This window comes from Rhinolophus hipposideros (assembly GCF_964194185.1).
Source record: "Rhinolophus hipposideros genome assembly, chromosome: 24".
Lineage (NCBI taxonomy): Eukaryota > Metazoa > Chordata > Mammalia > Chiroptera > Rhinolophidae > Rhinolophus > Rhinolophus hipposideros.
The window spans coordinates 21,237,566-21,263,907 of NC_138070.1; the positions used below are offsets into that span (position 1 = coordinate 21,237,566).

Consider the following 26,342-nt stretch of genomic DNA (forward strand, 5'->3'; position numbering starts at 1 on the left):
CTTGATGGCGACAGAGTTTCTGTTTGGGATGATGAAAAAGTTCTGGAGATGGGTGGTGGAGATGGTTGCACAACACTATGGATATACTTAATGCCATTGAATTATGCACTTAAAAATGGCTAAAACGGTAATTTGTATGTTATGTCTATTTTACCACCTTTTTTTTTTTAAAGTTCACATGCCCACAGGGTGCCAGGATCGTCATGGGAGCTCAGAGGGGGCAAATCAGAACTTCATGACAGCCCCGACCACCAGAGGGCGCTGGTGACCCCTGCTGGGTGCCTCCCCGTAAGAGGGCAGGCACCTGGTTCTCAGCAGCCCTCATGCATGTAGCGAATGCTCACGGTGCCAATATATTTTACTGTATATACGTCCAGTATATTTCCGTTATATATAATGTACATACATGTCTGGGCACAGAAATACCACAATGAGTAAAACAGACAAAAGCCTTGTCCTCCGGGAGCTTACATTCTAGCTGGGGAGGCAAACATCTAGTAAAACGAAGACCAGAGCCGTGGAGACAACGTCAGGCAGGAAGGAGATGGGCTGAGGGGGAGACATGGCTTTTAGTTGGGGGGTCAGGGATGGCGGTCACTGTTATAAAGGCACAGAGAGTCCCACCTTCTGTCACAGGATGATCGCAGGGCCACACACGTTCTGTCCACACGGCCATTCACCATGCTGGGGCATGCTGTGTGCTTCGCGGGGGTGGGAGGATGCCTTTCTGGGTGCTTTATGGAGTGCTCATATGGGTGAGATGTGGCCCGTGTCACAGGGACATGAGCAGGAGAGAAACTGTGAACTCTTAAACGCCGACTTGGAGGGTGCTGGCCCAAGGGGTCGTCTCTTGCATGAGGAACATAAAATGGGTAATATTTGTTTTTAACAAACATTTGAGGGAGATTTTAGGCAGTAAAAGTTGTGAACGTGTAACCATGTGAGCAAATCCTTCTTGTACAGAGTCCCCAATATTTGTCCTGAAGAAGCGTACTGCTGCCACTGTGGAGAGAATGTGGCAGTGGTGACTTGGACCCTCCTTGTTCTATTGAGGTCCATTTTGGAGTTCTCTATCTTTTTCCTTTAACTGGCATACCAGACAATGCATCTATTTTAAGTGTCTAATTCAATGATTTTTAGTAATTTACAGAGTTGTACAACTCACCAGCAATCCAGTTTTAGAATATTTCCATCACCCCAAAATGATTTCCTCATTCCCATTGACAGTCACTTCCTGTTCCCACCCCAGACCCTGGCGGCTCTGTTTTTTTATCTGTAGATTCTGCAGATTCTTATGAATGGAATCATACTGTGTTATGTAGTCTTTTGTGATTGGCTTCTTCCACTTAGCGTAGTTTTTGAGAGTTGTCCACATCACAGCAAACGTCGGTACTTCATTCTTTTTTATGGCTGAGCCATAGTCTGTCATATCCATGCGTCTATCCTGTTTTGTCCCTAGTTGATGGACACTTGGGTTGTTTCCAGCTCAGGGCTATTACGGTTAGTACTGCAGTGAACATATGCACACAAGTCTTTGTGTGGATGTATGTTTTCTTTCTTCTAGTATAGATACTTAGGAGTGGGATTGCTGGGTTGGTCAGCCAAGTTTAATTGTGAGGAGCTGCGCTACTTTTCCAGAGTGGCTATAGCCTTTTACATCCCTAGTGGCAGCGTGGAAGGGTGCCTGTTTCTCCACACTCTCGCCAACACTTGTTATGGTCTGTCTTTTTTATCATAGCCATCCTAGGGCAGGTTGCTTTATCTTTTTAAGTGGTACTAGAGCTTAGTTGGGATTAGAGAAGGGCAGTGAAGTTAAAAATACGGGTGATGGAGCTCAAGAGAGCAGATTGTGGTAATAAGAGGAGAACGAACCAGACTTCTGTCCCAGAGAGGTTCTCTGGTCATCTCTTAGAAGACCCACCCCAGGGAGTAGGTTACGGTCAAACGTGGAGCTCAGTCAGGAGCGATGGGAAAGGAAGCCCTGCCGGTCCATCCTGGGTGGTGACGGTGGCACGGAGGAGAGTGCAGTCTGCAAGGAGGCGATTGAGGAGGGAATGGCATTTCCTCCTGTGGACAGTGCAGCCCTGCCCCACCCTCCTCGGCCTAGGGTGGGTGAGAGGATGCCCTGTGCTCGTCTACCAGTGACCCACCTGGCCGTGCCTCCTACCAAGCAAGCAGGGCAGTCCTGTAGTCCTCAGCCAGGCTGCTTCAGGGCAGCACTCAAAGCCTGCCCCGCCCGGACTAGGCCCCTGCCACCCCCTGCCTCCCTAGAATGGACTTGAAGTGTAATTTTCTGAGCAGACCTCGTGGCAACTGTCCACCTGGCCCACCACCCACACTTGTTCCTCTGAGACCCTCACCTTGCCCAGCCCTGAAGGGACGAGCAGGACCCAGAACGTCCAGACCACCCTCCTGAGAACACTAGGTGTGAGCAGACACCCCCTTTGCCCATGCAGTCCCCAGCCCCGAGCAGCATGCACGGTTGTCACTGCGATCTTGAGACCCCCAGGGGGCATGTAGAACGCGCTCACATTTTCCCCAAGACATCCATTTCCTGGATTTTTCTAAATCCCCACTTGTTTACTTCTCTGGTGCTTTATATAGACATTCAAAAGAGCATGCCAGCCTTGAATGTTGTTTGGGCTGGACTGAGCGACCCACGGCCTCGTTGTTGTGTTTTTCTTCATGCTGCTTCCGCTCTGCTTAGCACGCTCTGTTCTTTGGAGCTCAGCCAGCCTGGAGCTGGCCTTTCCCACTAGAGCCGCCATCCAGAGCCACTGTGAGCGCTGGGGGCCCAGTGACGAGACACCTGCAGCATTGTGGCCGAGGCCTCACTCTGGAGGCTGGCTTGTGCCGCAGCCTCTGAGGCCAGATGGCCGTGGGTCTGGACCTCAGTGCTGGGGGTGGATGATGGCACTGAACCCCCTCATCAGTGGACCAGCTATTCGGGAGTGGGTGCGGGTGTCCTGTGCCCTGACTCCACCTAAGGCAGTGCATGCCATTATTGGGGTTAATGGCTGGAGTAGTGCAAGCCAAGGAGGGTCCCCAGAGCATGTCCTGCCATGAGGTGGACTGGCCAGGCAGACATATTACTCATCGTCTCCAAACATGCCCACAGGAAACCAGCCACTGGAAAAGGAAGCTTGGCTTTTCTGGGCCTTAGAGAAAACTGTGACACGATGGAGTTCCCGTAACCAATAGGCTGCTGGTGGGGATGTTTTTTCCACATGGAGACCAAAAAACATAGAAAGGATAGGAAGCTTTGACCTTGGCAAGCCGGCTGCAGGGGCGGGGCTTCCTGCAAGTCCTGGTCAAAAGGGCGAGGAGGCCGGGGGCTCCCCATGCTCCTGTCCAGCAGTGCTGTCCTCTCAGAGTGGTAGGACCAAGGATGCGAGAGTTGCTGTCAGCCCTCACCACCATGCAGGGCCTCCTGCGGTTCTTCCACTCCAGCCGCACCGGCCAGAGCCAGGCTGAAACGCACCTGTGTTGTGCTCGCAGCAGCGCCTTGTGGACCTCCATCCGAAACCTCGTGTGCAAGGGCAAGGTGGGCCAGCGGGTGGGCCGTGGTCTTCCCGGGGGCACGTTGGGGCAGGGTCCCTGCTGGCTGGATGTCAGCTGCACTTGCCAATTCTCAGTTCTCAAAGAGAGAGGGGCCCAGTGATTACTGTTCTCTGGAGAGAAAGGGAAGGGCGTCTCCTGCCGAACCTGCTGTTTCCCTTTTTTAAAACTCCCAGCGGTGGTGTTGAATGAACTCTCCTTGGGAGCAGGAGAAGCGGCGCCTGCCCCCTTCCTTCCTGGGCTGCCAGAACACAGAGTTAGGGGTCATGGAGCAGCAGTACACTCCCCTCACCTCCGGCCACACTTCATCTGGTCAAAACCTGAGAGCTCTGCTGGCCTCAGTGTGGAAGAGCCGTGATGTCACCCCTCCTGCCTCCCCTGGGGGAGCTGTTACCTGGGATTCACTCTAATGGGGAAGCACCACTGGGGAGGTCTCGTTTCCTGAGTGGTTTGTGACTGCTGATCCCTGTTTGTAGTCCCTGCCATTCAGGGTGGGGTCCCTATAGCCCGGGAGTGTGACCCCTAAGGGCCACCTGGGACAGATGCTGAATGAGAACCTGTGACCACACAGTACCAGGAGGGAGACGCTTGGGCACTTGTGGTTTTTCTGGGTCATTCTGTCTCTCTATTTCAGATCCTTGGGAATATTGACTAGTAGGACCCAGAAGGGGAGGGGAGGAGGCTTACCCCCCGGGAGTGCCTGGAATAAGCCTTGTGTGGAGCAGATACACAGGACAGGCCCAGACGCACACACCTGTGAGGTGGAGGCAGCTGGGCCTTGTTTTCCAGCCACCTCCCCAGTACAAGGCTCAGGTAGACGGCTGTGGCCTCTCAGGTCCCTGGCAGGATAAATGTGTGACGTTTGTCCTGATTCCCCTTCAGACCTGGCACTAGGCTCAGTAGCGTCGTGTGTTTGTGTGCGCATGTGTGAGCAGAAATCACGAGGCATGGTCCCTGCTATTAACATGCCTAACAGTAGAAATGAACCATCGTCCGAAGCAAGGGATGACATCACAAGGCCCAGTGTGAGGAGTGGTCGGTTATATGGTGTCAGACGCTGGGTCCCTGACCTGGTTTCACACCAGAATCACCTGGGGAGGTTTCTAGTTATTGGAACCTCAGATCCCACCCGAGCTGCTTGTCCAACTTCATGGGTGGAACCCGGGAACTATTTTCTTAATATCTCCCCAGAACGAGGGAGATGGAGCCTTCATGGATGGGAGCACATGGCCTGACCACAGAAGGTGGGGCGTCTTGTATGGCAGCACAGACCATTAGGTGACATTGACAGCATGGTCCTGCAGACCAGCGCTTGGGCAGTGGCCTGCGGGGGTGGAAGTTTAGAGGGGCTTCCTGTAGCCCCCTCACTACCTTTGTGTTGTGGAGCTGGGCTCTGGCTCCTCTGGGCCAGACTGGCCTGGGTTGGAGGCCTTTCCTGCATGAGCTCCTGCAGCCAGACCACAGTGTACACTATGGGAGGAGCAGTGTCTCAGACTCTTAGATGACATTGCCCCCAGGAAGCTGCTACTGAAATGGGGCTTCCCGAAATGTCACTTCTACTGACTGTTCAGCCCCGCCTGAGCTACACGTAGCACGTGTGATGGTTGGTGAGGGGAATAGAGTGGCCTTCCAGCTCCTGGACTCCCAGCATGGACTTGACCTCCCATCTGGACAGGATGGAGGGAGAAGCAGGGCACAGGCCCCGCGGTGTCACCAACTCACACCCAGGGTGAGCCTGGGCCCCAGACAGCAAAGATCTGGGAGCAGCAGGGCTCTAAGTTTCCGGGGTTTCCAGCAGGCCCTCTCCTCTCTGTGGACCCCACTGGCCTCTGGGTAGAGGTGCCTGCCGAGGCCCAGCCCCAGTTCTGACTTAGGTGTAGAGAGCTAGCAGGCTTGGGCTGCTGCCTGGCAGGGCCTCTGATATTGTGACACCTTGCTTTCAGCTGGACCCCCAGGCCCTGCAGGACAGAGACTGGCAGCGGACCGTCATCACCATGAACGGGGTATGTACCCACAGGGCTGTTGCCCCACAAGGTGCCCACTTACCCCAGAAGGTCAGGGTGGCCCTGGTTCCTTCTGGAAAGTTGGAAGGAGGCGGAGCATGGGCCAGTGTGGGAGAGGGAGTATGGCTGGAGGAAGGAGAGGTCCTGCAGAACAGAATTGCTGCCCAGGAAGGAGTCATGTGGTGGCAGGAGTGCAGTCCCCGGCCAGACACTGAGCATCCGTCCCGAACACGGGTCCAGGGGCACAGACGGAACAGACAGGGCCTCCACCCTGGAGTCGGCCATAGAAACGGAGGCCCCTGATTAGCCTCAGTGCCTTTAAAAATACTAATCCCACAGCAAGAAAGGGCTGGGCATATGTGACAAAATGTTAACATTTGACAGGTAATTCGTGGCTTTTTATTATATTATTCTCTGTACTTTTTCTCTAGTTATCGTTTTATGATTAAGAAAGAAAGATACAGAGAACAGATTGGTTCTGAAAACAGTTACTGTTTTCAGGAAGGCATTCCCAAAAGGAGAAGAGTAGGGGGCGGGCGAACTGGGTGAAGGGGCTCAAAAGGTACAAACTTCCAGTTATGAGATAAACAAGTCCTGTGGAGGTGATGGACAGCACGGTGATTATAGTTAATAATACGGTATTGCATATTTAAAAGTTGCTATTATTGAGTAAATCTTTTTCTCATCACAAGAAAAAAAAATTGTAGCTATGTGAGGTGCTGCATGTTAATTAGATTTAACTGTAGTGATCATTTCACAGTATGTACAAATATCTAATCACTGTATCTGGAACTAATAAAATGTTATGTCAATTATATCTCAATTTTTGAAAAAAGAAGCAATGGGGATTGTGGGTCCTTAAACCACCCTAACCGTCCTGACTCTTGCTGATTTGGACTGGCGGCTTCGTCTCGGGGCGGCCCTGCCTCGCCCTGGGATTTTGGCCAGCTTGTCCTGGGGGTGGAAAACTTTGCCCCAGGAAGCCAGGTATAAGGACCAGAAGGGTGAGAGGGCTGTTTCTTTTGTTCCCATGAAGATTGAAGTGAAACTCTCAGTCAAGTTCACCAGCAGAGAGTTCAGCTTAAAGAGAATGCCTTCCCGAAAACAGACAGGGGTCTTCGGAGTCAAGATTGCTGTGGTCACCAAGTAAGTGTCGAGGGGCTTGGGCTCTCATGCCTCTTGTCCCCCAGCCCCCAAGGTATTTCTGGAGGAAAAAGTGGGTGTGGATCTCTCCTCTCTGTGCTGCCAGACACCTCCCAGGCCTGCGGGACACTGTGTGCTTAGCTGCCTCCCTTGTTTACTGTAAAACTTGTCCCCATCAGCTCAAGAACGTCCTTGTCCCCTTCCTGTGCAGGTGGGCTGGCCCCCACACGACTCCCAGAACTGTGTGAGGACAGGGTTTTCTTCCCGTGCTTGAAATTTGTCATGATTAGGGTTCCTGTTGAGTGATGACAGCTGCTGCCCCTTTAGCCCGGGTCAGTCGCCAGGAGAAGTCTGTATGTTGGTTTGAGGGCAGTTCTCAGGGACACAAGCCACTTCCTCCTAGAATCCATTCTGTTCCCCAGATGGAGTCTGGTCAGCCCCTGACCTTGCTGGTCATAAGGCCGGGGCCTGTGTTAGGCATTCCGCAGACACCTAATTGTGTCTAAACACCGCTCCTTGCCCCCAGCTGTACCTCAGCTATCCCCACAGCAGCTCCAGAAGACTCTGGGCATAAGCAGAGAGGACTCTGTCAGAAACTATCCCAAATGAGCACTGCTAATGAGGGTTGCTGGGGAAAGAGCTTTGCTGGGCTCCTGAATCCCGGTGCTACACTGAAGCCAACCCTCCAAACAGCACCGTCTCCTATTTTTGAAATATTCTTACTCCAGAATCCTACGTGTAGGTGCTAGAATTGCCTCTTGTTAGGTCTTGGAAGAGAAGAGCGTTGAGCATGACAGGATTCAAGCACTGATGTTAGGCAGCCCTGTGCAGTCATTCATTTAGCAGGCAGTTGAGTGCTGTGTGCAGAGCTCACCTCTCACGGAGCTCTGGAGGGCTTGGGGATTCACCTCTTGCACAGCAAGTGGGTACAGGGATGGAGCTGAGACTGGGTTCCATCTTCCTACTCAGAGACCATACTGCTTTCTGGGAGGCTGAGTGGCTGTTAACCCAAATGAGATCTTTTAACTGGACTTCCTACTTCCTGTGGCCTAGTCCGCTAGAAAGGCCTCTGACCTTACCCCCAAGATCGTGTCTAACTCCCAGGGCATCTGGCTACCTGGAGCTCTTGGGAAGACCCTGATAAGATATAAACAATGATAGTCATGAGCTCTCAGAGTGAACAAGGCTCTGTATGCAGCCCAGGCCCGGAGCCTTCATCACCGCTTTCCCCAGGTGTCCAGGTGTGCAGATAGGTGATGGTTCCGCTCCACTGTGGTTCACGCCAGGGCTGCCGGGCACTAAAGCTGTTCCCTCTCCCCCGCAGGAGGGAGAGGTCCAAGGTGCCCTACATCGTGCGCCAGTGCGTGGAGGAGATCGAGCGCCGGGGCATGGAGGAAGTGGGCATCTACCGCGTGTCCGGAGTGGCCACGGACATCCAGGCCCTGAAGGCGGCCTTTGATGTCAGTGAGTGTCGGCCCTGGCTGGCATGGGATGGAGATGTGGGCATGGCGCCTGTGCTGACTCTCAGGGTGCCCACCGCGGCCCATGCTCACCCTCTGCACTTTCTCTTCACTTACTGTTTTATTACTTTTTAAGTGAGAAGAAGAGGAAGTTGTGGGAGGATGTTCTGCAGAAGCCAGTTCTTAACCCCTTTAACCGTGCATGGCTCTTACTGAGTTGGATCAGGGGCTTCCCTGTGGGTAGCCCTGCCTTTTTGCTGGGGCTCGGCCTGCTCACCCTGGGCTGGCAAAGAGTTGCCGACCGAAGCCCCAGGGATCAGTGCAGTCTGACTAGCGGTGAAGCGGTGAGAAGGGCTCTGAGTGGCGGTGTCGCCATCTCCCTCCCCCTCCCCCACCAAGAAGTCGGTAGAACAGCCCGAGTTGCCAGACTAAGGCACCAAGACCCCAGAAGGCCCTGAAAGTGGAAGGTGGCAGAGCCAGGACGTCATGCCTGCATACTCCACGGTCCCTCTGGGCGACCAGAGTGGACCAGACCTGTGGCACAGAGGGCCAGTGACTGGCTCCCTGAGCTCAAAGGGAAGACACCAGTTTAAACACTAAAACGAGCAAATAATTCAGTGTCCTCCTGTTATCAGAAGACACTGGCAGCTGGGCCGTTGCTACTGGGCAAGGCCACCTGACTCCTCCCGGGCGCTATGTCTGTCCTCCTTCATGTCAGCCCCGTCCCCAGCCGCGGGCATGTGGGGAGGACATACGGGGAGGACAGGACATACGGGGAGGATGTTTGAAAGGAGGAAGATGAGCTGTTAAAAGGGGAGGGGCCCACAAAGGCACCAGCCTGCGGCAGGATGTGCTCAGCGGAGGCAGGGAGCGCGGAACCCAATTCAGCATCTGGGGTAGCTGAGTTCCACTTCTGTGCTCTGTCCAGATAACAAGGACGTATCCGTGATGATGAGCGAGATGGATGTCAATGCCATCGCAGGGACCCTCAAGCTCTACTTCCGCGAGCTGCCTGAGCCCCTCTTCACGGACGAGTTCTATCCCAACTTCGCTGAGGGCATCGGTGAGTGCAGGGGGCATCTCCCATTCACCTGCTGTCCACTGTGCCCCCTCCACCATGGTCTGCATTTCCACCAAACTGTGTGTGTGGCAGGGGGACAGAACCAAGCCAGTCCTGTGAGGGCTCTGCCCATCCTCCAGGGGCCTGTCCTGCGCCCCTCACCCCAGGTGCTGTCCTGTCAGTGCACCCAGCTTCAAACCCAGGCTGACTGACTCTAAGTCAGCCTGGAGGGTGGTGTCCTGAATGGGGGGCATTGGTGTACGGGGCACTGCATCCTCCGCACCCGCCTCTGGGGCCTTTCAGCAGAACACCTGGTCCTCCACGTGCACAGAGTGATAAGGGAGCCCCTGGGGCCTAGCAACCCTCCTGCCCCTCACTCTTAATGCTTCATTCCTGCCGACTTCCGTGCCTTGGGTTCCTCCAACCCAGAGGCAGGAATAGCCGAGTTGGCCAGGAGGGCAGCTGTGCCTGGTTCCTGTGGTGCCTCTGAGCCCTTTCAGACAGAGAGAAGGTGTTGAGGGCTCGCCCCCCCACAGGCATCTGTCACGGGGTCCTCACTGGAGCTAGTATTCTATGAGCCAGGACAAGGATGGGCCTGGACGGTCCTATGCCCTCTGACGCAGGCCATGGCAGAGGCTTCCAGCCCATGGCGGTGACCCCAAGAAGTAACAACCCCCCCCCGACCTGTAGCTCTTTCAGACCCTGTTGCAAAGGAGAGCTGCATGCTTAACTTACTGCTGTCGCTCCCGGAGGCCAACCTGCTGACCTTCCTGTTCCTCCTGGACCACCTGAAAAGGTAACCCCAGCTCATCCTTGGGGGGCCTGGGGTCCAGGACCCCTATTCAGCAAGGGGGGGGCTCCTTCTGTGACCTGCTGGCTCCCATCAGACTCCCTGGCATCTGGGGCCTTCTCTCCCCACCCCTATCTGGGGTTATGGGCTTCTGGGCACTGGAGCCATTGCTACCCTCCTCCCTCCTCACCACCCTCGCCCTCTGCACTGTGGCCTTAAGTGAAGGGTGAGGTGCTTTGGCCACAGCCGGCCGAGTGCTTGGATCCTCCCCTCCCCGGGTCATGGCCCAGAGCTGGCTCAGCCACCTGCTGGCCTCAAGTACTCCTCGTCCTGAAACCCTGAAAAACCGAGGTGTAGTCTGCTTTTCAGCACAACCGGGGGGGGGTTAGCTGTGCTGTGGAGCCTGCAGAAAAGGGTGGTGCCCGCCACCACATTCCCTAAGAACTCCAGGGGGGCCTGGCCCCTCCACCTTGCCTTCGTCCTGAAGGCGGTGCCCCAACAGCATGCTCTGCTTCGGCCCTCCTCAGGGTGGCAGAAAAGGAGACGGTGAACAAGATGTCCCTGCACAACCTCGCCACAGTCTTCGGCCCCACGCTGCTCCGGCCCTCAGAGAAAGAGAGCAAGCTCCCTGCCAACCCCAGCCAGCCCATCTCCATGACTGACAGCTGGTCCCTGGAGGTTATGTCCCAGGTACGAGGAGACAGGCCCCACCCAGCCCACAGTGCCCAGCTTCACGGAGGTGGCCTCTGCCTACCTCACCCTGGTTCCTGCCAGTTGTTCCCACTCAAATTATACAGGGGCCAAGCTTCAGAGAGAGGGACTTCCTAGGGCCATGTGGCTGGGAAGAACGGGAAGGACTCTTTCCTCTGCAGCTTGCTGGGCTTCTCAGGGCTCACCTCACCTGGCAGTTCCTCAGGGGCACCCAGATCTCTTGCTGTGAGGGACTCATGTCATCAGTAGGGAGCCTTCAGCGCACTCAGCTGGTCTCGTGGCCTTAGTCATCAGGCCTGGGCTCTGGCCAGGAAGACCTCCCACCTGCAGCTCTGAGCACCCCTCTGAGCCGCTTTCCTCCTCCTGCTCTGCCCCAACAGGTCCAGGTGCTGCTGTACTTCCTGCAGCTGGAGGCCATCCCTGCCCCAGACAGCAAGAGACAGAGCATCCTATTCTCTACCGAAGTCTAAAGGCCCAACTCCATCTCCAAGAGGCCGGCAGAACGGCCTGGAAACCTCCTGGTGAAACGGGCCATCCACAGAGTGGAAACCAAACCTTCTTGAGGAGTAATTGGGCCGAACCCAAGGGCCAGGCCATCTGCCAAGAGACAGGTGTACCCAAGGCAAAAGGCCAAGTGGCCTGGGCAGTTCTGGGCCCCCAGCCCCGTGGTCCTACGAGCTCTCAGCTGGCCTCAGGCTGTGGTTTTCCATATTGCCACCAGAGGGCGCCCAAGCCAGCACGGCTCAGAGTGCAGGCCTGGCTAGGGACCAGGCAAAAGGAGTGGTTTTTATGAACTTAATTTACCAGAGTTTAAAAGATTTCTGCTGGATCACTCATCAAGATGCACCGTCTCTGGAAAGAAGGGAAAGCGACCAGATTCCCTCACTATTGTGTCTTGAATAAACACTGCTGCTGCTTCATACCGTGGGGGCCACAGCCCCGTCCCTCTGTGGGTGGGGGCACTTAGATTTCCTTGACTTAGAAATTCTATTCCTGTGTGTAACAGGGTTTGAAAAGCTAAGTCAACACTGTAGCGTTTGACCCCTTTCACCTCCTTTCTTCTCTTTCTTTCTAGAAGGATCTCTGCAGAAATGGGTCTTCCTGTTCTGTCCTGTTGCATTGTTTTGCTGTTCTTGTGCCCCTTGGAAGGCAGCTCCCCATGTAATGTCCAGGACCGGACACCAGGGGGCGGGAAGCCCAGGCTGCGCACTTTATGGCTTGTTCTCCAGGGAGAGTGACCCCATCCCCACCGTCCCACCCAGTCTGCCCGGCGCACACTCTCCTCTTCAGCTTAAAAAGGCCTTGATCTCTAGCTTACCCAGCCTGTCCCCCCTCTGCCCTCACTCTCCCTTCCCCTAATCGACCCCCATACAGATCGCTTCCGTTCCTTGCTCTCTGCTGAACAGACTCAGTAAACTTTTGTAAAAGTTTCCTCTTGGCGGCATCTTGCTGACAGCTTGTTTTAAACTTTGATCCGAATAGCCTTTTGATACTTGAATATTTTTAAGTTTTATACATAGTTTCTAATTTTTTTCCTAACAGATTCAGATACCTAATAAGATATTAGAATGTACTCCGTGGACAATCTGTCCCAGCGGTATTTTGTCTTCCTCCACGCGCCAGCTCTGTTTTCATCAGGAGCCATTTCTGAAGTCTCCTGAGCACCAGAAATGTGGGAGGTTAGGAAGAGGGGCTGTTCCACAGGCCAGGCTGAGGGTGGGACTCCCATCCCAGAGCAGGTGGAAGGACAGACCTGCCCAGCCTCCCAGCTCTCCATGGACCTGACATGCCTGGTAACCCTCCTGATCATCTAGCTGACTTAGAGGAAAGAGAACTGGGGAAGCCACTAAGTATTTTGAAGATACAAGTTGTATCGTTTCTTTAAAAAAGACGGTTGGGGCAAGGAGAAAAGTAACGAAACTGTAAGAGGCAACGTTTCCATGTTGGTCTTGCGGGAAAAGAGGGCGTAGCTAACCAGAGGAGGGAAGCCATGGCATGACTCAGGAAAAGGTGTTTGGTTGTCATGTGATTATACCGGTAACCAGTGGCACTGTCCGGTGATCCTTCCCATGTCCCTGGGCAGGGGGGTGGGGGAGCGGGCTCACCCCGTGTGTCGATGGGCAGCTCCTGCCCAAGACGCAGCAGTGGGCAGCCACGTGCCCCTCATTCTCTCCTCTGCCTGTAGATCTGCCGAGCCAGGGGGCAGAAAACGACAGTCACTTGAAGGTCTTACGTCTGCATATTGTATTTATTTAGTTGTACTTTTTTCTTGCAAGGAGAGCAGACCCACTGTTTTAAAGCAGTGTTGCTCTCCTGGGGGCCAAGGGCAGGGAGCAGGGTCCTCTGCCCTCCACACGTTTCTGGACTCAGTGGGTTTCCCAGGGCTCCTCCAGCCTGGCTTCCCACCCCCGTCCATCTCAGCAAACCTCCTGCCCTACAAGAGGAACACACTGCTTAGAAAAGCTAAACCCAGCCCTTGTTTCTATTTCTCCTGGTGTCTCATGATTTGCATCTGTGGCATTGAAACTGGAAAGCAATATATCAACGTCTGTGCCAATTTCCGTTCCCTCCCCCACCCCCTTTCCCTTTTTATTTTTATTTATATAGAATGTGTGCCGTTTAATGGTGAAATGACCACTCTTCTGTAGCTGGAAAAGTGTTCCTTCGCCGGGCCACAGTGGTGGCGGTCACTTGGGATCCCCAGCCATCCCTGTTGTCCCATCTAACATGCAGGCCTCTGGATTGGCCAAGCCAGTATGGGGTGGGGGAGTGGGGGAACCTGGAGCCCACATGAAACCTTCCGTGAAGCTCAGCTGCAAGGCTCTGCATCAAGAACTGAGGCTTCCCCACCCTGGGCCCTGGGTCTACGGCCGAGAACTTGGCTCCCTCAGAAGGCAGCCGGCCTTCCTTGGGTGGCTGGTCTCTCAGCAGCTGCCTTTCTGCTTTTCAGCTCAGCCATCTATATACCACTGTGGGGGGAAGGACTGCTGACACTTTCATTAAAGTTACCTGAGACTACTTGGCATTAGTGGTGATTGCTGCATGAAAAAAGAGAAACCATGGTCAGTGCCTCTGGAGTGGGGGTTGGGGTGGGCAGCAGACCTGGGAGCAGCAGGTGGAGGGAAGGGCCCAGGGACAGGGTAGTGAGCACACTGCTGTGGAGCGCAGCCCAGTGGCGCCGCGGGCAGCAGCAGGACACGGCGGCAGCAGTCGCTCTGAGGAGCGTGAGCTTCTGGCCATGTGGTTTGGGGGAGAGGACAGAGGGGGCAGCAGCCGTGCCACGTCCAGGGGCAGGGAAGTCTCCAGCCACACCCAGCCTGGCCCTGCAGAGCCCCTCAACCACAGTGGTTTCCGCTGGGACCAAGACGTGGTGGTGCTGCCAGGCCTGGCCTTTCTGTTATCTGCAAGCAGGGTCACTTGTAGCCACCACCAGCCGTGCACGGAGTATTTGGCCCCTGAAAGTCTGTCGTTAATCTCTCTATCCCTACCTTCCTGGTCCTGCTTGAAGACAAAAAAAATCCTATTGCATCTCTTTTTACTAGGAGTTGATACTTCAGGCAAGAGCTGTCTCCAAGAGCAGAGCCCAAACCAGTGGCATGGCCCCGGAAGCAGGACCATTCACTGCTGCTCGCGATTTTAGATGGTTACTGCTTTTAAGCTCAGCCATCTATATACCTAGGTGGTTACGCCTCAAAGAGCTTCTACAGACCTCCTCGTCCAATCCCTTTACTTGCCAGATGGGTAAGCCGAGGCACACACCTCTACCCCGCATCCCAGAGCTGGTCAATGAGCGGAAGCTAGGATCTTGGTGTCTTGATGGTCCCCCCAAGCTCACTCCCTTTGTGCTGGACTAGACGCAGCCAGAGCACTGCACTGGTCTGGCCGTGGCTGTGTTCATGCGACCACACGACAGGCCTGGCGTCGCCCACGTGCACACTCTGGACAAATCAAGAAGGGCAGGATTTATGGAAATCTCAGAAGGATTTTTATATCTGCCCCCAAAAGAATGCCCCAACCGTCTTAAAAAGAACTGTTTCCACGAACTAATGGTGGGCCGTCACAAAGCTCTGCAAAGATAAACAGAAAAACGGGGTGACAGGCACCCAGCTCTTGAAGAGCCCAAATGGCCTCTTGGAGCCTCTGCCATGGGTCAGCGGGCAGGATCGGGGCTGAGGACCATCCCCAGGTGGGGGGGACTGTCCCACGCTGGAGGGTGCGCGGGATAGAGCTCAGTAGAAAGCACTGGGTCAGCCGCCAGGCAGAGCCCTGTGTCACCCCAGTTCTGCCAGTACAGAAAGGCCATTTAAGACCTGACAGTCACCCACATAAATGTTCTCGAAAATGGCCCTGTCGCACCTATCAGATGTGTCCAGATTGGAAAGGAAACCAGCTGCTTCAGGAGGCTGGTCAGCTAAGAGCTCCCAAAAGAGGTGAGCCAAGTGCCCTAAGCCACGCAACTGGCGGGGTCGTCACACAGCCACAGCCATGTGTCCCGAGAAAGGGCTTAGCGCTTCTCTAGCCAGTTCAGCTAAAACACTAAGGGCTCAGTCCACATACCAACTGCTTTTCTATTCCCTGCCTGTGGGTGGTCCTGAGGAGCCCTGACCATGAACTCTCCTTAGGGTTTTTACTCTGGGAAAACAAGCCTGGCAGCTGGAGACGTGCAGGTTCAAACGGGCAAAGAGGAGGCCTGAGGAGAGGGGCCTAAACACACTAAGGTCCCGAGTAGCTGCCAGCTGAGCTGCCACCAGAAGAGAAGGCACCAGAATGGTGGCCACCCCAGACCTGGGGACTCCCCAGGGGCTCCAGGGCTTGAATGACCACAGACAGACCGACCTTTTGACCCCATGGCATGGCCCCGGGGGCCAGCATGGGAAATCCAAACCCATCCAGAGGGAAGCAGATGATGGAGCTGCCCATTTAAATATACCTACAATTTAAATGACATGACAAGTGTTGCCTTGCTGGGGATGGATGGTCCCCCTCTCTGGGTTTGCTGTCTTGACTCCCGTCTGTGGCTGCCTGTGCCCCAGTGAGCCCAACCTCCCCTGCCCTGCCGCTGGGGAGCTCCAGGGGGACATGGGGCCAGAAGGAGAAAAGAACAATGGGGAGAGGGGAATGGCTGTTTCTCCTGTTTTCTGAAAACAATATTTACAATGTCAAGGGGGTGGTGATCAGAAGTTATTTGGAACAAGCTAAGGCATGTATGATCTTTGTGTTTTCCGCTAGACAAACACTCCTCTCCTTAGCTGCATTTCCCCAGCAGTCGCTCTCATCTGATAACAGCCAGGGGAAGACACCCGGGGCTCCCAGTCAGTGTGTGGCAGCTACGGGAGCCCTGTCCTCCCCGGCAGGGGGGCCTCTGGCCTCCGTTTGAGCCTCAGCCCACCTCGTGCTAAACCTGCCTCCTGGTGATGCCACCTGGGTGCCAGAGTACAGCAAACCCCTCTCCTGCCCAGCTGGCATTACCCTTCCTGGCTGCCCCGGAGATTTCCAGACTCCACCACTCCATGGCTTTTATGAACTGAACTGTGTCCCTCCACCAAATTCATATGTTGAAGCGCTAACCCCAATGTGACCATGTTCAGAGATAGAGACTATAGGGAGGTAAAGTTAAATGGTGGTCCTAATCTGATAGGACCAGTGTCCTTATAAGAGGAGGAAGAAACACCAGGGCTACCTCCTTCCCCTCCCCTCCCCTCCCTTTCCCTCCCCTCCCCTCTCTCCTCCCCTCTCCTCCCTTCCCCCTGACTCTCTGAGTGCACACAGAGGAAAGGCCACATGAGGACACAGTGAGAAGGTGGCCATCTGCAAGCCAGGAAGAGAGGCCTCAGGAGGAACCAACCCTGATGGCCCTTGACCTTAGATGTCTGGCCTCTAGAGCTGTGAGAAAATAAATGTCTGTCATGTAAGCCCCCTGGTCAGGTTGTTATGCAACCTGAGTTGCCTAATACAATGGCCTTTGGCTTTCCAACCCCTGGATGTAGAACCGAGCTTGGAACCGAAGTCCTCCCCTTGCTCCTCCATGTTCATGACCCTCTTAGAAGGATCCCAGGGTGTTGACTGACTACACAGAGGGCAGGGGATTGTCGCCTCTGTCATCCAGGCCACACCAGTGAGTGTCTCAGGCAAACACATTCCATGTAGCCTCCTCCTCTGTTAACTTGCAGCTCTTCCAATTCACGGTCCTCCTGAGGGTCCTCCAGGTGACCTAACCATAGCCACAGCCCAGGCATGTCACATGCAAGGTCATCTCATGTTGCAGCCCACAAACTTGCTTATTTCACTGTAGAGGTTCCCCAGGCAATGTCATTCTTTGGGGTCCCAAAGCCCCATGAGCAGCCTCTCCCACCCCCTCAGCCACTCAGTCTGAAGGCCCCTCATTATTCTGAGATCCCAACTCAGGGTCTTGGCCTCTGCTTCCCAGGCCAAGCAGATGAGGAACAGTACTGCCTGAGAGGTTGGGCAGGACTGACCCCAAAACGAGGTAGGGGTGGCAAGACCTCGGGGCACCGAGGATTTCTTAACCCACAATGGAGCAATTTCAAACTGGGAAAGAATGCTGGCTGCTGGAAGGATCGGTGTGCCCAGCCAGGAGGTGTGTGCTGCAGCCGCTGGCCCTGCTGGTGTGTGGCCACCGCTCTCAAGATGCTCAGAACGGAAACCACATGCCTGTCCCAGCTGGCCTATGTGATCCCTAAAGGTGGCTCATGGCCATCGTTTCCTCTGATTCTCCTTGTGAGAGCATCCCCATGTTCAGACAATCTGAGGCCTTTCAAAGGGGAAGTGGCTCTTCCATGATGCCTATCATGGGTAAGTGATGACCCCCCTCCCCAAGACATGTCCACTTGGAGCCTTATAATGTGACATTGTTTGGCAAAGGGTCTTTGCAGAAATCATTAAGGTAGGGAACTCAAGATGAAATCATCCTGGATCGGTGTGTGTCCTTACAAGTTACAGAAAGACACAGAGACGCATGAGAGAAGGCCATGTGAAGATAACGGCTAAGATTGAGGTGATGGGTCTATTATCCAAGGATCGCCAAGGGTTGCTCACAGCCTCCAGACGCCAGGAGAGAGACATGGAGCAGATTCTCCCTCAGAACCTCCAGAAGGAACCAACCCTGCTGACAGCTGGATTTTGGACTTCAGCCTCCAGAATTGTGAGAGAACCCATTTCTGTCGTTTTAAGCTACCCAGTTTGTGCTTATTTGTTATGGCAGCCTTAGGAACTAACACAGTCCACCCAGCTAGTAAGACAAGACACTATGGCGAGATCCTGGCTCTCCATCCCCCACTGCTGTCCTCCCACTGGCAAATGCATTCCTGCTCAGATCATGGATTGGTCCCTCCTGAGTCTGGGGCCAGAGACTGAAGGGCTGGGGTGGGTGGCAGGGAGACAGACACAGGGATCAGCTCCACACACCACTCCTAACCCAGCCTGGGGGCCTGGGCTGCTGTCCTCCAGCTCGTCTCCCACCACCAACCTTACCCACAAAAGGCCGTGAGAAAGCAGAGTATTTTCCCCAGCTGTCCCGTCAACACCTTGGCCTCGGCCTTCGTCCCTCCTCTGCTCAGAATCCTATCACCTCTGCCCATAGACACATTCAGTTCACTTCTAGCTCCCAAAGCAGGAGAGAAAGAAGAAACAGCCCTTTTTGGACCCCTCCAGTCTCCCTAGCTGTAGCCCTTCATTTTTCCCCGTAGAGCTCCTGGGAAGGGCCTCCTGCCCTTGCAGTCCCGCTGTCACGGCCCATTTCCTTTATGTCCAGGTCAGCCAGGCTCTGACAGGAAGCCCAGGGCCCTGTGTGACCAAGCCAATAGCCGCTCCCAGCCCTGCCTGCCACCGACACAGCTACCTGTCCCTCTAGCTCATCTTCTCTCCTTCCCTGGCTGCTACCAGGCATGGCCTGCTGACCAGTTTTAAATTATTTCCCCAGGGTGGTTTTATGTTTTCTCAGTAGGTTTGTCTTCAGATCTTTGTAGAACCTCTAAACTGCCTTCAGGTTTTCTTGCAAAAGCAGTGTTATTTATTAGAGCTGAGCTTTGAGTTCAGAACAGGATGTTGGTGCACTGGTATCCCCCTCTCTTTTCACCCATTTGCTTAAAATATCCCCAGAGTGAAATCTACCCTCAATGGGGGAATTTTTCCAAAAGGGCTGCAAGTCCTGAAAATGATTCTCAAAGAGGAGATGCAGGCATGTTCAGAGCCTTGGGACGTGTGGAGAATTCCCAGGAGGCGCCTTTGCCACTCCAGCTGGGGTCATACACGTAGGATAGAGAGGCCAAGTCTGACAAGACTAGGTAACTTAGCTCTCTGAGCTTCACTTTCCTTACTTGTAAAACAAGGATTCGATTAGACACTTGACCCTGGGAGGCGTGGGACACAGGCCCACGACTATTACTTACGCCCCAGGCACGTTGCATTGGAATGCCTTTATCTGACTAGTCCCTGCTCTCTGGCGTCCCCGCCACTATGGTCCCCAGTGCTGGGTGGAGTCAGATCAGGAAGCTAGACAAGGGTTATTGCTTTCAGGGGATGGGGACCCGGACACGGGGAGATGATGAGAGGAGCCATGTCCTGAGCCCTTAGCACGTGCCAGGCCCTGCCCTCGGGATGCTTACAGTCTCCAGGTCACTAAATGACACTAAGTGCATCATGAGTGTTTATTAGCCATGTGATTGCCATGTGCCAAGGGCTTTGAAGAGAAGTGTGATGTGCAGAGGGCACTGAATGGAGTGGGGACCTGTTATTTAGTCCCCCAACACCCCTGACTGGTGTGGGAACACTGCCATTGTGCACAGAAGAACTGGTGGCACAGAGAGGTTGAGGAAATATGCTTGAGGTCACACAGCTAGTGGCTGTCGGAGCCAGGGTTTGGGCTCAAATCTGAGGACACACAGAGCAGGCACAGAGAAGCACTGGCTCACCCCTCCCTTCTCCCTGGCCTCAGTTTCCCTCAATGTGACATAAGAGGGTCTGATGATGTCTGATCTCTGTAGGCCAAGAGGCAGGGTGGATGCCTTGTTCAGAGTCATCCTGTTCCTGTATCTTTTCTGGGCCACCTGCAGGGCCGCCTAGACATCCCAAGGAACTTCTGGGGCTTTAGCTGTGGTCACGGGGCACATGAGTTCCCCGGAACATGAGCAACATGGCTGTGGAGACAAACAGCCCATCTCTGCTTGCAGACACATTGTCACTCGGCTGACAGCTGCACATTTCCTGGGACCCAGTGCTCCCCTGGCTCCAAGGAAGGCATGTCAAGAATCTCAGCTCGATGTCCTGGTACACAGAGCTGATGGCTTGCTAACTGTTGGGAACAGTTGTTTTCTGATTAAAACTTGGCCTGCAGCCCCTGCCTGTTTGGCTCCTCCAGCTCTGGTGCAGAACAGCTGGGCCCGAGTGGGGCGGTTAGTGACTGGGGTGGATGTCAGGATGAGCTGAGAGCATCATCAGGAAACCAGAGGCCCTGAGCTGAAGGGGGTTCCGGGCTGCGGAGCTCGGTCCATCTCAGTAGTGATGAGACCCTAACATGGCAGGGCCTGTACGAATGGAGGTCATCGTACCATCCCAAACCCTGCCATTTGGTAGCCGCGGCCAGGTAGAGTCCGGGCGCTGGGAGAGCTCACACACTGATAGACGGCCTCCTGCACAGGCAGTGGGTCACCGGCTTCCCCAGATCCCCTCCATCTCCAGGCCAGTCGTTGCTCCAATTGCCTGTTCCTTCTGCCCCTTCAGTTCTTGGGAGCCAGGGAGGACAAACTCAGGGGACGAGGTATGGGTGAGGCTGATGGGACTGCAGACGCCCGCACAGTGGCCTACGCACAGAGTGGCATGAAGTCCAGACGATTCTGTGTGCCCCAGCCTCAGACCTGCCTCCTCCCCTTTGACCCCGTCACCATCCCAGACCTCCAGCCTCCCCTGTCCCCGGACCCAGAAACAGGTCCCCTGACTGCGAGGGCCGCCCTCCCCATCCTGTGCACGCCAAGCCAGTCTTCTTAAAGATGACCTCGCAGCATGTCACTTCCTTGTCCTAAAGCTGCAGTGGCTGGCCCCTGTCCCCACTATAGAACCCTAGTTCCCAGGCCTGGTGGGGAAGCTGTCTCTGCTGTATCCCCAGCCTGGCCTCTGCCTGCACAGCCATGCTCCCTGCTCTGCCCTGCACCTTCAGTCTTTGCTCCCTGAGGATGCCCTGTTCACCTTCCTTTCACTTCTGCTGTCCACTGTCCCGGATGTGCCCTCTCCTTATGGAAACCCTACTCACATGCCACCTCTTCTGAGAATCTGCTGATTCCTCCAGAGTGTAAAAAAAAAGCAGAACACATCTGTTTATATTAGATATTTGTTTATATTCATAAAGTATCTCTAGAAGGATATGAAGAAACTGAATACAGTTAGTTGCATCTGGGAGGAGGAACTACAGGAGTGGATGCTTTCTGAATTTTGAAATACGTAAATGTGTTAGAAATGTATTCAGAAAGAAACAAAAAATAAAATTAACACAAGAACCGTAAGGGAATTACATTAACAACTTTATGCCGATGATTTTGAAAATGTCAACAAAACAGACACTTTTTTGCAAAAATGTTACTTCGTAAAAATGACGCAGAAAAAAAACAAATTCTGTCTAGACTTAGAACCATTAAAGAAATGGAATGCTTAAATTCTGCATGGCATGCCCTCAAATGTCTCGCAACAAACAAAGCCAATGAAAATCACCAGGCTTGGATAATTTTATAGGTAAATTCAGCAAACATTAAAATGAAGAGAAAATTCTGACCTTACATATAATCTTCCAGAAATAGCAACCGTAAATCTCAACGCACTGTCAATTTATTATAAACTGAATCCCAAAGCAGACATGGACCGAAGAAAGCAAAAGCATAGCACAATGTCACTTATGGATATACGTGCAAAAATGCTAAATAGAATATTAGCAAGTGATCCAGCAATGTATTAAAAGACGAAGTTGTCTTTTTCCCGGGAAACTAAGATGATGTAGTAAAAATCTAATGTATTTCAAACTATCACAGGAAAAAACCTGTATGATAATTGCAACCTAAGAGAACGTCCTTAACTTTATCAAGCATATTTAGCCTCATTTATTTTTGGGGGGGTTGCTTAGTTGTTTATTGTCTGCGTTCCGTGCTGCACGGGGAGCGCCAGGACGGCAGGGCTTGTGTGTGTTTTTCAGCCGTCTAGCTCAAGGCTAGCACCGTCCTCGGCACAATGCGAATAAGTCATGCTTGAATACTGGACCTTTGAGCGAGGTTAAGCTTTTGGGACGAGGAAACCCTACACTCATCACCCACCCGCGCCCGGCGCAGCCTCCGGGAGGACTTGCCAGCGGGTGCTCCAGGGGGAGGCCTGAAGCGCGCAGAGGCTACCGGAGCCTTCATCGTGGCCGGCCGGGTAGTAGAGCGCCTGCGCTCCTCGGAGCCAGAAGGAACACCAATGGAGTGGGCGGGGCTCCAGGCGCCTGCGCGACAGAAAGTGTGGGCGGGGCCCTAGGGCGCCTGCGCCGTTGGTGGCGGCCCTGTGGGGCGGGTAAGAGGCGGGCCGGGGGCGGGGACTACAAGAGAGGAAGGGCGGGCCGGGCGAACGGCGCCGTGGGGTTGGCTGCTGCACTGAGGCTGGACTCAACGGATTCGGGCCGCGCCACCGGGCGAGCTCGCCGCCCGGCCCGAACCCGGAGCCAGCGAGCGAGCGAGGCGGCGCCGCGCGGTAAGAGCCAAGGCCCGGTCCCCTCAGTGTGTCCCGGAAGGCCAGTCCGTCTGCTCAGCGCCGCCCGCGCGGCCAGGCCCGGGCGACCCCGCAGACCCCCGGCGGGCCCGCGCCTGCGCCGTCCCCCTCCCGGGCCCCCAGCCCTTCCCGCGCCTGCGCCGTCCCCCTCCCGGGCTTCCCGGCCAACCCGCGGTTGTGCCTCGGTGCTGGGCGGCCGCCCTTACCGGGTGGTGTGGCCTGGTTCTGGGCTCTCAGCCCGCTGGTTCTCGCCGGCCGGGGCACCGGGCGCAACCCGCACGTTTTGCTTGCCTCGAGCCCTAGGAGAGGCCGGGGCCGCCGCCTTACCTTCTGGTCCTCTGGTCGCATGCCCCGGGCGGGGACAGTGCTGCCCCGGGACCCCGAGGACGCGGAGCGGGGAGCACAGCCGTGGGCAGCGCACCCCGGGCCTCCGGCGGGCTCAGCTTCCGCCGAGGCCCGCACCCGCCGCCGCGCCGCGCTCCGCCGGGAGGTCGGCCCGAGGCGGGCGGATTGTCTTCTTTCTTCCTTGAGACCTGGTTAATTGCATCCAGTTGGACGTGAATAATCGGTGTTTTTGCTGAGGACATTTTTGCATTTCCCTCAACCTGGTAATTGTATGGCTTACGTGGTTACGTTTAAGACCAGGTAGTTCGTGGGCAGTTCCCCAGAGACACCTGGAAGAGAAATCAGTGTCCAGGTAGTTGCAGCCCAGGTACGAGACTAAGCATTCCTGTGACCATTCAAAGGCAGAGAAACGTGAGTTGTTGATGGTTTGGATAATTGGCGAGCAAGTACGGACGGCAGGGCCCGGGAAAAACTACCGTACATTCGCTGCCCTATTTTGAGTACAGGGAAAAATGTGTTGTAAAAAGAGCATCTCCAGCCACTGATCGTGTTTTCCTGAGTTTACCACAGATTCAAGAAACTGAAAAAGGTAGCAGAGCCCAGCAGCGTTTGCTGTCGCCCCAGATGCAACTTGAGATGAAGTCAGAGCTGTACTCTTAGGCATCAGTGAATAGCAGCGTAATACATGCAGGTTGTAAAGCAGCCACACAAGATAGGAGAGTATATACGATGTAAGTAGAAGTAGAGTTTTGATCTGTATAAAATTGTGTCTGTAAAGAAATGGCTGATCCAGCATTGTTTTTCCTCTATAAAACTGTCTCTTCCCCTCTGATTCCGTGTGCACAGAGCAGTCTTTAGGACGGAGCAACTTTGGGTAGCTGGAGAATGCTTCCTAATTGCCTGTGTATAGTCCAGTTACGTAGGGATTTTCTTGACTTTTTCAGTAAGAAAGTGAATGTTGTGCCATAGGAAACCTCTGTCATCATGCGCCTTGGTAATAGTCCAAATAATCTGAGTGTCATAGTGCAGGGTAATTACAGCAGTTGTGGTTAAGGTGCAGTTTGTATAGAAATTTCCGTTTTAAACTTGAACTTTTAGGATATGTATCTACAGTGCAATGTATCGTCTTGAGAAGCGGTTTTTCTGAAACCAAGGTTCTCCTTATCACTGACGTGACAGTGTACATCTTATATTTCAGATGACTCAGGTGATAGTATTGCTTCGGTTCAAAATTACTATCAGGGTGGGGTTTTCATAATACATGACTTGCCGTATAACCATATGCGTATTTAAATCACGTGGCTGACTTGTACATGGTGTTACACAAACTGTCCAGCTCAGTAGAGGAACAGTGACGGAGTGTCAGCAGGCTAGAGAAATTCTCTTAGCTTTATGGCCTTGGGCAAGTTGTTTTTCTTTCTGGACCTTTATTTTCCCATCTGTAAAGTGTGTGTGTGTGTGTGTGTGTGTGTGTGTGTGTGTGTGTGTGTGTTGGGGGGGGAGGAGGAGATGGAAAGGAGTTTGAGTTGCTAATTTAACATTTAATGGATTCTTCCTGAGTCTTTCCAGCTAGGGGGAGTCCTCTTCAACTAGGGAGAGAACTAGGTCTTCTAATCAGTTCCATGACATAGTTTGTGGTCCCTCCTCATAGATGGGGAGAGGGGGCATCATAAGTTGGTGAGAGCAAATTTTAGAGACTCTTGGTCAGGCCCCTGAAATGAAGCGTTGAGTGGGTCTTAGTGTATTGAGAAAAACAAGGAAAATATGGGGAGTTTTTCATAAAACTAAATTTGTTCAATTAAAGAACTGCCTTTTCTAAAAAGACGTAATTTTCTGGTGTTAAAATTAAGCATCTTTTATGAAATGATGGTAAATGGTGTTATGTGGTGATTGTAAATGGCGAATACAAGGTTGGTTATCTCATGAGAATAAGATATTTTTAGAAATAAAGCCTACAATCTATTGTTTTGTTGTTAGATTGTTTAGGAAAAAGTTCCTGGGGTTTTTGCTGCTAAGATTAAAATATAGATTATTTTTTAAAAGTAAATATGAATTCACTTTGTGGTTGTTAGTCATAGGCAACCGAGAAAGCTCTCTTAAATTTGCTTTAGTAAAGATGTTCCTATTCTGATCATCCTTTCCGACTGGATACAGAATGTTAGGATATTTTTGTGTGTGTGTGTACTTGTGCCAACAAAATAAACCCAGGCAGGGAAATTCCTCCTGGTGGTTGGAATTGTTAGTGTTGAATAGACTAACTGCAGAGCTAAAGAACCCCCATGGGGGTACTATGTCAGCTCAGAAATCTTTATTGTGGCCTCAGTCTTTTGTAATGAAATAACACGATCATCAAGAAATTAGGCTTACAGATTATATTTCAGATATGCTGAGGGGGAGAAATGGCTGTGGTCTGTTCCAAAGCGAATGTAACAGATGATTTTTGTGTCTGTGAAGTATTTAAAATTCCTCCTGGTCTGCTGTTCATAGCAGATAAGATTTAGAGTTATTATAAATTTTTTTTGTACTCACAAAACTACAGTATATCAAAATGTGTCCAACATACATTTTAAAAGTGTCTTGAATTAGGATGAATAATGAAATCTCTAATTCTTAATAATGTTCATTTCTACATTCAGAGGACTGACTGCTTTCAGCCACCTCTGAGTGTTCCATTTTCAAAGGATAATTTGATAACCCCACAAAAGAAATTTGTCCATGAGTACAGATGTTAACAGTGTTTTTTGTTTTTGTTTTTATTTTTGTTTTCACCTTTTCCCACATCTTCATTGTAGTGCCTTTGTTTTTTGGTTAAATCCAGAGGTTTGTTCCTGCCTAGGTCTTTCCAAAATAGCAGTCTGTTCGTAGTCACCATCTCACCCCCACCCCTGCAATTTAAAGCCCTTCAATGGCGCCCACTGTCTTCATAATCAAATCTACCAGTCCTTGGCTTGGTATCCAGGACACTTCATCCCTGGGCTCTGGCCTCTGTTTTCATTTTTCCCCACCCTTTTTTCAGGTGCTTCATTGAGCTTTGCTGAACTACTCTTGGTCCCTTGAACTCTCTCCAGTTGTCTTGTCTCCCTCTGCTGGAATGTTCTCTCACTTCATCTGATTATCATCTTCAAAACTCAGCTCAGATGCTACCTTGCCTGGAAGACATCCCATATCTTGTCTCATGCAGACTTGTCCAGCGCCCTGTCCAGTTAGGATTTGGTGCCCCGTGTTTTGTCTGCTCCCTCCACTAGCTGGTGACACCGCAGTGGATAGCAGAGTTTGTGGCTTGATATAAAGTTGCATCTTCTGGGTGCGGCATGTGCTGGGTATGAAGTGGGCCACTCAGTCCCCGCCCTTCAGGAGCTTTTCCCTCCAGGTGCGCTTGACCTCAGCAGCCTTGGGACACCTCCCAGTCATGCACACCAGCTTGCAAAGGCCATTTAATTGTACCTGAGTGTCTAATTCAGATCCTATTTCTTGAAGGAGACTGTCTCTAATGTCTGTTTTGTCACCCAGAAATCAGGTGGGCGTCGTCC

The 26,342-nt window shown here is 53.1% G+C and overlaps 2 protein-coding genes across 12 annotated transcripts in view; both read left to right on the forward strand.

Moving 5' to 3' along the window:
* BCR (BCR activator of RhoGEF and GTPase) overlaps positions 1-13,743 on the forward strand; it is a 117,852-nt gene extending 104,109 nt beyond the window's left edge. The window contains exons 17-23 of the mRNA XM_081037670.1: positions 5,502-5,561; positions 6,598-6,707; positions 8,029-8,168; positions 9,093-9,227; positions 9,915-10,020; positions 10,542-10,704; positions 11,106-13,743. Coding sequence (XP_080893796.1) covers positions 5,502-5,561; positions 6,598-6,707; positions 8,029-8,168; positions 9,093-9,227; positions 9,915-10,020; positions 10,542-10,704; positions 11,106-11,195 — 804 coding nt within the window. The 3' untranslated portion in view covers positions 11,196-13,743. The remainder of the gene's footprint in view (positions 1-5,501; positions 5,562-6,597; positions 6,708-8,028; positions 8,169-9,092; positions 9,228-9,914; positions 10,021-10,541; positions 10,705-11,105) is intronic.
* Positions 13,744-22,292: 8,549 nt separating this feature from the next.
* The window catches only part of SPECC1L (sperm antigen with calponin homology and coiled-coil domains 1 like), a 124,358-nt gene continuing 120,308 nt past the window's right edge, over positions 22,293-26,342 (forward strand). For 4 of the 11 annotated variants that reach the window (XM_081037338.1, XM_081037339.1, XM_081037331.1 and 1 more), the window contains exon 1: positions 22,329-22,449. The gene's annotated coding sequence lies outside the window, so the exon portion shown is untranslated. Of the gene's footprint in view, positions 22,450-22,659; positions 23,180-23,382; positions 23,544-26,342 lie in introns of those variants that run through there. The other 7 variants (XM_081037329.1, XM_081037337.1, XM_081037335.1 and 4 more) reach the window with 6 other exon arrangements.